The sequence below is a fragment of the Haliotis cracherodii genome, unplaced genomic scaffold (genome assembly GCF_022045235.1).
Source record: "Haliotis cracherodii isolate W230 unplaced genomic scaffold, xgHalCrac1.p SCAF_14, whole genome shotgun sequence".
Lineage (NCBI taxonomy): Eukaryota > Metazoa > Mollusca > Gastropoda > Lepetellida > Haliotidae > Haliotis > Haliotis cracherodii.
Window position 1 is genome coordinate 28,786,857 of NW_027266269.1, and position 11,223 is coordinate 28,798,079.

Consider the following 11,223-nt stretch of genomic DNA (forward strand, 5'->3'; position numbering starts at 1 on the left):
GCACGGGTGGCCCAGTCGTCTAAGGAGCCGCTATTTGCTGTGCAAAGTTGCATCCCTTGGGCATGCCAGAAACCTATGATTGTGGGTTTGAATCCCTGTTCGCCCCGATTATGTTTCTAGGTTTGTCAGCACCATACCCGTGCTTGTGGGTTTCACTGAAGTAGTAAACGTCTGACACCTGCATCACTTCGGGCTTTCCTCACACATTAAGCTGACATGCTGCGATATAACTGGAATACTGTTAAAAGCGGCGCAAAACCCAACTCACTCTTTCAGAGTGATCCCTAACTTTGGCTTTTGTTTGATTAAAAATGTGGATGTCCGCTCGTCTGAATTTTAATGGAAGGGTTACCTTTCCTTGTCTTATTCATGTTCCAATGACTGATAAAGTGTTTTAATCCACCCATGAGAAAAAGAAAATGGGGTATATAACTGGTTCCTGGTCATTTGGATGATAAACAAATTCTGGTCTCTGCCTTACTTTTTTTCTCAGAAAAATAAAATCTATTTGTGCCCTCGAGCAGGCGCAAAGACAAAATTGAGTGAATGATGATTTTTATTAATTTTCAGTTGCAACAGTTGGGGTTTAACAGATTCAGCATCTCTACTTGTAACATATAAATAAATTCCAACAAGCAAAACAACTTTATCTGTTTCAAACAGCTATTATTTTATCATCTTGTGCAGAGTTCTCACCCTTTGGGCATCTTAAAGCTGAAACACATGTCCAAGGTGAAACAATGTCAACTTCCCCAATAGCAAAACAAATTTAAAAGAAACGAAATTAAATGAAAACGTCAGATTGTGCTTCTGTCTTTCGGACATCTAAATAAATAACTGTAGCTGTAGTACTCTGACAAGCCTACCACTATGTAAAAATGTCAGACCTACCATAGAAAGTTCACTTGTGCAAAATGTTACACACTAATTGCCACTTTGGAGAAAACAAAAAAATGTGAAATTCCTGAATTTGGAATCACATCTTTTTTATGCATATGTCATAATTTCAAGTCTGTAGATTTGACGTTTTTGTGGACATTGTCCTCATTTTTTATCATTAAGCAAAATTTCTTGGGGGACTGCGTATTTGGCATGTCGTTTCAGTCCTGGTGTCAGAACAACAGGTTTTCACTATCTGCATGCCTCTTAGCTGAATAAATATCATTTGGTGTTTCCAACTTTACTGTCTTTTTCTTTTCATCCTTCTCGTAGTAGCAAATTAGTTATCTGTTTTCTGCCACCGAAATTGTATTTCTGAAGTTTCTTTCTAATATTATATGTAAATGATATTTTTTTATTATTTTGCATTTGCATTTGTACATGGAAGTGGTTGTTCGTAAAGTTTACATAAATCATTATTTCTTTTCTAGGACGGTTGGTTTAGGGCATTGCAGTGTAGACAAGCCAGGGAAGAGTAGCCATTTTCGAAGGACAAATATTACTTGAAATATTCCACGGCTACTTGAAAGTGTAAAAGAACCCACGAAGAGCATGAAATCAAGTCAGTGTCTTACCTTCAACATCAATCCATGATTAACTAGTTGTATTCAATTCATGTGCTGATGTTTCTTATTCAGCATAAGTTTTTTTTCTTGAAAACACTTCAGTACTGCATGCATAGATATTCCTTTTTATCCAGTCAGTATCTATGACATTGAACGGTGTCTTCACTAGGCAGAGGATTGGTATTTGTTTGTCGTGGCAGCAATTAAAAACACTGACCTCAAGTCAGATTGAGATTATGTCCATTTATTTTTTTTATTTTTTATTTTTGTGAGTGAGTGAGTAAATATTGCTTTAAGCTGCATAGCAGTGTTGCAACTAATCGCCATTTATTGGGGCGTGCCTGGTAATATGAAGATTTTTAAAAAACAACATATGGCATAACACCAAAATTCAATCCCCAAAAAATAATTATGAATTGTTTTTATAATTTTTCTCATCAAATGCTTGATTGATTTAAAAAACGACAGTTTAATAGACTCTTTCATTTTGTTCTCTTCTTTGACATGAAATTAATATGTTTAAAGACCATTCTCACATTGTAATGTGGGCAGTTTTGCCATTAATGGTTGAAATATCAAGTCAGTTTTTTTGTACTGGACCCAAAAAAGAAAATTGATCACCCTGAAAAATATTCCAAGGCCTAAATGGTGATGAAAAACTTTTCAATTAACCTTTCGATACCTAAACTAAACCTAAAAGTGTGTTTCTTGACCTTATCTCATTGATTGTGAACCTTGATAATGTGCTTTGCTGGTAAGGATGCAATATCGGGTTAGAACTCTACACAGTGTGAGAAAGGACATGGTCAATTACAATAGGGTTAAAGTGGGATAGTCCCCCAAATTTGCCCATTTTTAGCTCCTCTTAATCCAAATAAATTGTTTTGTGTGGCCCTCAAAACTTTATCAATGAGTGAGTTGCTTCTTGCATGATTGTCCCCATCTACCCTCCCATGTTGTAAATGACCAGGTCCTTGTTCCACAAAGTGTTCTTAGCACTAAGATGATCGTAAGTCCTGTACTTTAACATAGACAGGATTGTCTTGGAGTTTGATTGCTTTGTGCAAATTGGTGCTGCAGGATCTTCTTTCGCAAATTGATCTTAGCGCTAAGATGATTGTAACTGACACGCTTTAACATAGACTTACGATAGTCACAGAAGTAAGATTGCTTTGTGCAAATTGATCCTGTAGGGCCTTGTTCTACAAAGTAATCTTTGCGCTAAGATCACCATAACTTCTATGCTACATAGACTTAAGATTGTCGTGGACCTTAAGGTCGCTTTGTTCAATAGGACTCAGGGCGTTGTTCCACAAAGTGATCTTTCAGCTAAGATGATCATAACTCCTACACTTTTACATAGACTTATGGTCACTTAGAACAAAGATGGCTTTATGGAACAGACCCCAGTTTCTTATGTTCTTGTAACAGATATAAATACTTGTGTCTAGTGTTGTAAAATTATGTATACATGTTCATACTGTAACATAGCTGTGTACTGTGTAAATAGATGTCACTGGAAGATGTTCTGTTGAGTTGTAGATCACTGAAAGGAGGGAGTCCCACTGGTACTGCCACACATGCAACTGTTGAACATTCATTAAATAGCATAACTATCAATTTGCCTATTTGGTCTACCTTACCATGACACAGTCAAAATAAGAGGAAATCGGCAAAAAAATAACTGAGCTTCTGTGACTACTTGATCACTGAATTGGCTGGTGGATTTTATCTTCTTTTTAATATTTCAATGCAATGTTTTGGTACAGACGTTGGTATGTTTATCAAATTATAAATGTGCTTGTGTCTCTGCTGCAATGTGGAATTGAGATGCTGAGGTGCAGAAGCGAATTCATTCTTCATTGATGCTACTGCTTCTAAATGCCACATATATGTATTGATCATGACAATATTGAATATAAGAATGTACCCACCACAGCCTTCTGACTGGTTAAAGATTGTTTGCAAATTTGGTCATGAAAAGCACGTCCTACTGAAAATTGATGTTATTTTGAAACTATCGTAATTGCATTGTCTCATGGAAAAAGACTGCCTAGAAAAGCTTTGTGTTCCTGTTGCTAGGTTACAGAGGCTCTCCCTCCTTTACATCCTACATTATATAGTTTATATTACCTCCATTCTGTTCTGATAAATACCCTTGACCCGTTCACCACCATGGCTTCTGTCACGTGAAGATCCGGGGTAGAATAGGTCTTCAGTAACCCATGTATGCTGAAAGAGGTGACGATGCTTGTCGTAAGAGGCAACTAACAGGATCCAGTGGTCACGTTCACTGACTTGGTTGATGCATGTCATGTTATGTGGATCGATGCTCATGATAGCTCGAATATTGCTGACTGCAGCATTAAACAACAAACAAAAACATAATGGAATACTGTTCAAATTGGTGTTAAACCCAACTCACTCACTCACTCACTCACTGGTGATATCACTGTTGAATGGACAGTTATTTTCAGCCTCGAGTAAGACGAACTTGACTCAAATTGAAGCTTTGGTTTTGTGAATGGCTCAAGGGTATTTGTCATATTTGAATGGAGAATAGAAAATACAGACATTTGACGATGTGATCAAGGATCCCCCCTTAAAAACACTGAACTCCTCCGTATAGGCAAAATAGATCAGTGTTCACACAAATTTCATTCTCAGCTCCCTGGGGAGTATACAACCAAAACAGGATATATGTATTGTGTTTATATGTACTGACGTTTGAGTTTTAGCCAGGGATTCTCACCAGGGCCCTATATGTACTGACGTTTGAGTTTTAGCCAGGGATTCTCACCAGGGCCCTATATGTACAGACGTTTGAGTTTTAGCCAGGGATTCTCACCAGGGCCCTATATGTACAGACGTTTGAGTTTTAGCCAGGGATTCTCACCAGGGCCCAATGTCTGAAAAAAACAAATCTTCAACTGTAGGGGGCCAAACAACTCTTCAACGGTACAATCCAATCCACGGATCAACGACTGACAGGAAATCATGTGTGACTGAATTGTTCAAATGATTGTCAAACCAAACAGGTTTATTCACTAGCAGACGATTAATGTTACTTGTCAAGATTATAATTCTTCTAGTTCTTGATCTATGAAGATGTATCGTTCAGTGATAATGTGTATAATTTTTTCATACAGCTTGGGAAATACAGTAATAATAATAATGGACATATGTAATGCACTGAATTAATCCACTGAGTTATGCTCACAGATCAGTGTTTATTCGAGTTTCTTTCTCAGCTCCCTTGGGAGTATACAACCCAAATGGTATATGTTATTGACATTGTGATCATGGACAGGAAATTTTGAATGCTGTAAAATCATCAGATCATTTTAGGCCTAATTAGTTGAATTACTTGTTTGAAAGGCTAGCAGGCCAGTAATCATGAGTAGAGAGAAACCCTGGCTAAGATTCTGTATAGAAAGAACCATGTGATATGGACAGGCAGGTGGTATGTGGTTTTTATGTAATCTTTTTCTTTTGTGCCGTACAGTTAACCTTGGATATAGGCAGTGTTTGAAATACCTGCCTGCCCGACCGTCCGAGACGGGTTGATTTCAACTCGGGCTGCCAGATTTTCAAATCCCCCTGCCCGACGGTCGGGTTATATTTCATATGTAAAAAGATTCTAAATATTTCCCGATAAGCATTATTTACATGATGTATTCTAGAATATTAAATACAAATCTGACCTAAAAATTGTTTGCTATTTCTTTTCTTGCATTACTTCATGTTCAATGAATTCGATTTAAAGTTTTAATTAAATTATCCTGAGAAACATATGATTATAGTGAGCAGGCAGGTTTTGGTCAGGGCTGGCAAGTATTTCAGCTAGCCAGTCCTGTGGTCTGGCTGAAAATTTTGGGTGTTTCATACCCTGATATAGGTCAGGTCCTTTCAGGTCACTTCATGTTGGGTTGGGTCCTTTCAGGTCACTTCATGTTGGGTTGGGTAAGGTCAGTCAATGTCGGGTCAGTTTGGGTGGGGAAAGTCAGATCAGTTTGGGTGCAATTGGGTCAGGTCAGTTAATGTTGAGTCAGTTGGGGTTGGGTAAAATCACATTAATTTGTGTCAGGTTGGGTCAGGTCAGTTAAGGTCGAGTCAGTTTGGATGGGGAAAGTCAGATCAGTATGGGTCAGATTGGGTCAGGTCAGTTAATGTCGGATCAGCTGGGGTCAGGTCGGGTCAGGTCAGTTAATGTTGGATCAGCTTGGGTTGGGTTGGGTCAGGTCAGTTAAAGTCGGATCAGCTTGTGTTGGGTTGGGTCAGATCAGTTTATGTCAGATCAGTTGGGGTTGTGCAAAGCTAGATCAGTTTGGTTCGTGTTCAGGTAAGGTCAAATGTGTCATGGAAATTATTTTTCTCATGTTTATTTAAACCAGGTTTATATCCAAGATTGACTGCATTTGTATGAAAGAACAAATATCTTGAATATGTATGTTGTAGATTTTGAAATGTTCAGTTTATGAATAATGTCCCTTGGAGACGGGTTTCATCAATCATGTCCACATTGAATAACTGAAATTGTAGTCTTCTTTGTTTCATTGTGAACCAAAGAAATATTTAGACATGGTTGTTAGGATACAATTGAGTGAACATATCTGTGACCTAATCTGATGATGAAGAAATATATTTGCTTCTCAGGCATAACCTTCACAAGGAAGCCTGGGCACTTGTTGTTAGTTCCCAAACTATTTCTGTGGTTAAGAAACTAGAGTTTCATGATGAACAAAGTTCACATGGGAATCATATATGTGTGTGCTTCCATTGGCAGAAATTGCTTCGTATTCATGCAATGCATCTTCTAAATATTTTGAATTTACCCGTGTTTAGATCTGACATCAGATGTTGATAAATGATTATTTGGTCTTTGAGACAACTATTCTAACTTCACTGAACAAAAATGTTAGTATCATGAATATCTTTGGGTGTTTGTTTTTATAAATTGTATCCCTCAAAATATTCATGATCCTTAGCTTTTTTTGTTCAGTATATTTAGTTGAGATCCATACTAAAGTTGACTGGCGCTGTTTCGTTGCCTTGACAGACATTTGTTAAAACTCCAAAGGAGATTTTAGTTTAAATGTATATTTTAATATTAATTCGTGAATCACAAAATCAAAAGTGTAAATATTCTGTTTTTACAATTTGCATATCTAATCCAAATCATTGTAGTTTATTTGTTGTTTAGTGCCTCACTCAGCAGTATTCCAGTTATATGATGACGGTCTGTAAATAATCAGGTCTGGACCAGACAATCCAGTGATTGACATAATGAGCATCGATCCAAGCTTTTAGGATGTGATGACGTGCATCAACCAAGTGAGCAAGCCTGACCATCCGATCCTGTTAGTCACCTCTTACGAAAAGCATAGTTGCCTTTTAAGCATGGGTTGCTGAAGACCAAATCATTGTATGATAAATGAAGCTGTAAAAAGAAGTTTTAGTTTTTGAGATCATTTTCCTTGCTTGCTGTTTTTATGTACCCATGGACCTGTGAAGATCCGGGGTAGAATAGATCTTCAGCAACCCATGTTTGCCATAAGGGGCAACTATCCTTATCGTAAGAGGCGATTAACGGGATCGGGTGGTCAGGCTCGCTGACTTGGTTGATGCATGTCATTGTATCCAAATTGTGTGGATCGATGCCCATGATGTCAATCACTGGATTGTCTGGTCCGAGTGTGGCAATAAACAATCAATTATGTTCCCACTGCTTGAAAATGTTTAAACTTCTATACTCAGCATGTTAACATGTAACAGTTTTATACATACTACGCAAGTAATGATGTTCTTGTTGTCAGCATTTATGTGAAGATATTATGTGCGTGTTGTTTCATTGTCTGCTTATATGTACATGTCCCTGGAATTAAATTAGTTTTCAGTGCTAATTTCCAACGTTTTGTTTTTGTGCTGTATAAGCTTACCCTGTTGAAAATCTTTTAATATATATGTTCTTTTTTGCCTGAGATTATCATTGTATTAGTTTAACTCTTTATACATTGTGTTGCTTCTTATTGGCCAGAACCTGGCCAGAATTAGGTGTGTCTGCATACAAAGAAGGGGTGGATCTATTGGTCTGCTGCGGATCAGGTGTGTCTGCGTACACAGAAGGGGTAGATCCTTTTGTCTGCTGCAGATCAGGTGTGTCCTCCAACTCTGTTAGGGTGGATCCATTGGTCTGCTGCAGATAAGGTGTACAGCTACACTGATAGGGTAGATCCATCGGTCTGCTGCAGATAAGGTGTACTGCTACACTGATAGGGTAGATCCATCGGTCTGCTGCAGATAAGGTGTACTGCTACACTGATAGGGTGGATTCATCGGTCTGCTGCAGATAAGGTGTAGTGCGACACTGATAGGGTAGATCCATCGGTCTGCTGCAGATAAGGTGTACTGCTACACTGATAGGATGGATCCATCGGTCTGCTGCAGATAAGGTGTAGTGCTACACTGATAGGGTAGATCCATCGGTCTGCTGCAGATAAGGTGTACTGCTACACTGATAGGGTGGATTCATCGGTCTGCTGCAGATAAGGTGTAGTGCGACACTGATAGGGTAGATCCATCGGTCTGCTGCAGATAAGGTGTACTGCTACACTGATAGGATGGATCCATCGGTCTGCTGCAGATAAGGTGTAGTGCTACACTGATAGGGTAGATCCATCGGTCTGCTGCAGATAAGGTGTACTGCTACACTGATAGGATGGATCCATCGGTCTGCTGCAGATAAGGTGTACTGCTACACTGATAGGGTAGATCCATCGGTCTGCTGCAGATAAGGTGTACTGCTACACTGATAGGATGGATCCATCGGTCTGCTGCAGATAAGGTGTAGTGCTACACTGATAGGGTAGATCCATCGGTCTGCTGCAGATAAGGTGTAGTGCTACACTGATAGGATGGATCCATCGGTCTGCTGCAGATAAGGTGTACTGCTACACTGATAGGGTAGATCCATCGGTCTGCTGCAGATAAGGTGTACTGCTACACTGATAGGATGGATCCATCGGTCTGCTGCAGATAAAGTGTACTGCTACACTGATAGGATGGATCCATCGGTCTGCTGCAGATAAGGTGTACAGCTACACTGATAGGATGGATCCATCGGTCTGCTGCAGATAAGGTGTACTGCTACACTGATAGGGTAGATCCATCGGTCTGCTGCAGATAAGGTGTACAGCTACACTGATAGGATGGATCCATCGGTCTGCTGCAGATAAGGTGTACAGCTACACTGATAGGATGGATGCTTTATTTCTTGCACTCATTGTTTAGAGACCAGTCCCTCATAACTTTCAGTTTTAAAAGATTAATGGCATTCATTTATTTGGTCTCTCATTTGCAGTGCCTTACCAGTGTGAGCATGCAGATACCCTTCACTTTCTGGGTCAGATTATTTCCACGAAATGATTTTTAACCAGAAAGGTTTTGTGAATTGGCACAATATTAATCATGTTAATACAGTTACTCTTATTATCGACTTATTACTATTGTGTTGCAATGTGTGTGATGTGTATATATATATATATAATTCTTATCTGATGTAATCAGACCTAGTCACTAAACTAGATGGCTCAGTATTAGTTAATTTAGGTGTTATTTTTTATTACTTGGTTTAGGGATCTAGTGACCAAAATTTTCAAAATTTTTAAATACATTTACGAAGTGTTTTTAAGTTGGACCACAGTGCAGTGTATCTTTACTAGTTCTTTAAACCAAGCAATTAAAAATAAGGCTTTATTATAGATGCGAAACAAGATGGTATTTTATGCTAAATTAATAACTTTTTTTGATGCGACAATATTTTTCTTCATTTGTGTAAGCAAGGATCAGAATGAGTAACATCGAGAGAAATATTTCCTATTTGCTTTTTAGGAAATTGCAATTTTCCACAGTGTTACAACTTCAGTCAGATCTGTAATCAAATAAAATGCTTTTTACGTATACTTGTGTTCCTTGTGTTTGTGAAACAGACCCTGGTTGGTTGGAGTTGGTATGCTGAGTCTGAGTGGGTATCCATGTTAAACTGCGGCATTGTATCTCTGACACTAGAGATGAAACTATTATACCGGCATTTGTGTGAACTGGTACAAGCAGCCATACAGGTAAAAAACGACCTACGTCAGAACGGACTCTCAAAAAGTCACAGAAAAAAGTCACAACGGCTCTAACCCAGTCAAATGGCCGCAAAAAAAATGTCATAACGCCCACAACAAAAACGTCATAACGGCCACAGGTAATTTGTTTTGGCATTCTTTTTTGCCTATGGGAGACCTGAAGACAAAGGAAAGACAATCCCTGTGTAGGATTTGTTTGAAATGAAAACGATGAAAAGTTTCCTCATAAGGATAAAAGCTTCCATCTTTTCACAACAGATTTGGTACACTGGTCCGAGTAAAGAGATAAAAATTGATTGGTTGAAACAATACGTGAGCTCTACTGGAAGATATACACAAAGAAAAGAGTTAAGCACACCCCTTTTTCTGAACCATGACAAAGGAAAAAAAATGATGGCATGGGATGACTGACTACAGGAGCTGGGCGATACCAATGTCATCGGATAGAACAAACATTTGACAACAAATAAAGACGATATTGGTGAGTTGTGATTGAAATTTACTGACAAAAACATCATGGTAACACAGGTACTGTTTTTGACCTTAGACAATACTTAAAAAAAGTATGGAGCTGCTGGATTAAGTAAACGAGTTACGTTGATGTTTCATGTGAAAATGTTCTTTAAAGTCTCTTCTTGACATGATACATGAAACAGATCAGTAGCGGGTATAACCGCCTCGTGCCCGGGTGACACATTCCACCCTACGTCTCATGCCTCCAGTCTGACGTTGGATCTGTTGATGGGTCAACAACAACCACTCCTGATGCAATGCTGCTTCCAATTGTCGTAAATCTTGTACAGGCGGATTTGTATGTGCCGCCCCAGAATATCCCAAACATGTTCAAGGGGGTTCAAACCTGGGCTCATTGCTGGCCAGTCGTTATTGCATTGGCCCTCATGTAATCCATGACTGCATGCGAACGAAGCCTGGCATTGTCATCCATGTACTGAGGTCGAGTAGCAAGAGGGTGGTTGTCAAAATGAGGAATGACGACTGGCCTCAAAAAGTCCCGGATGTACTGAGCCCCTATTAAGTTGCCCCTCATGGTGACCAAATCCAACATGCAATCATGAGAGATACACTCCCAAACCATTACCGAGCCCCCGCCGTATGCAACAGTCGGTTTAATGTTCCTGTGGGTGTACGCCATGTTCCGGTGCCTCCAAACTCTCGTTCTTCCATCAGTGACATGGAGCAGAAAGCGACTTTCGTCTGACCAATGGATCCGTCTCCAAGTTCTCAGATTCCAGTTCCGTCGCGCAATACACCATGAAATACGAGCAGCTTTGTGGTGATCTCTCAACAAGGGACACTTTATGACTCGTCTAGCCCACAGTCCTGCTGCTTTCAGCCGGTTCCTGACGGTTCTGGTGCTGAAACGTCGATTGGGCAACCACAGCTGTTTCAGACGAGTACTTGTTAAAAAGGGTCATCGACGTATGAGACGAACAAGGCCCTTATCTTCGGATGTGTTGTCACAGGAGGTCTTAAGGATCTGGGATGGCTCTGTACGTCAACGGTCTGAGCATGTAAGCGGCTTACGACACATTCGTGACCAACTCGTGTTATTCCGGGACAAGCCG

The 11,223-nt window shown here is 39.5% G+C and overlaps 1 protein-coding gene across 1 annotated transcript in view; it reads left to right on the top strand.

The window, feature by feature from the left end:
• The window catches only part of LOC139461164 (uncharacterized), a 45,715-nt gene extending 36,251 nt beyond the window's left edge, over positions 1-9,464 (top strand). Inside the window, exon 8 of the mRNA XM_071242731.1 lies at positions 1,371-9,464. Coding sequence (XP_071098832.1) covers positions 1,371-1,384 — 14 coding nt within the window. The 3' untranslated portion in view covers positions 1,385-9,464. The remainder of the gene's footprint in view (positions 1-1,370) is intronic.
• Positions 9,465-11,223: the final 1,759 nt, after the last annotated feature.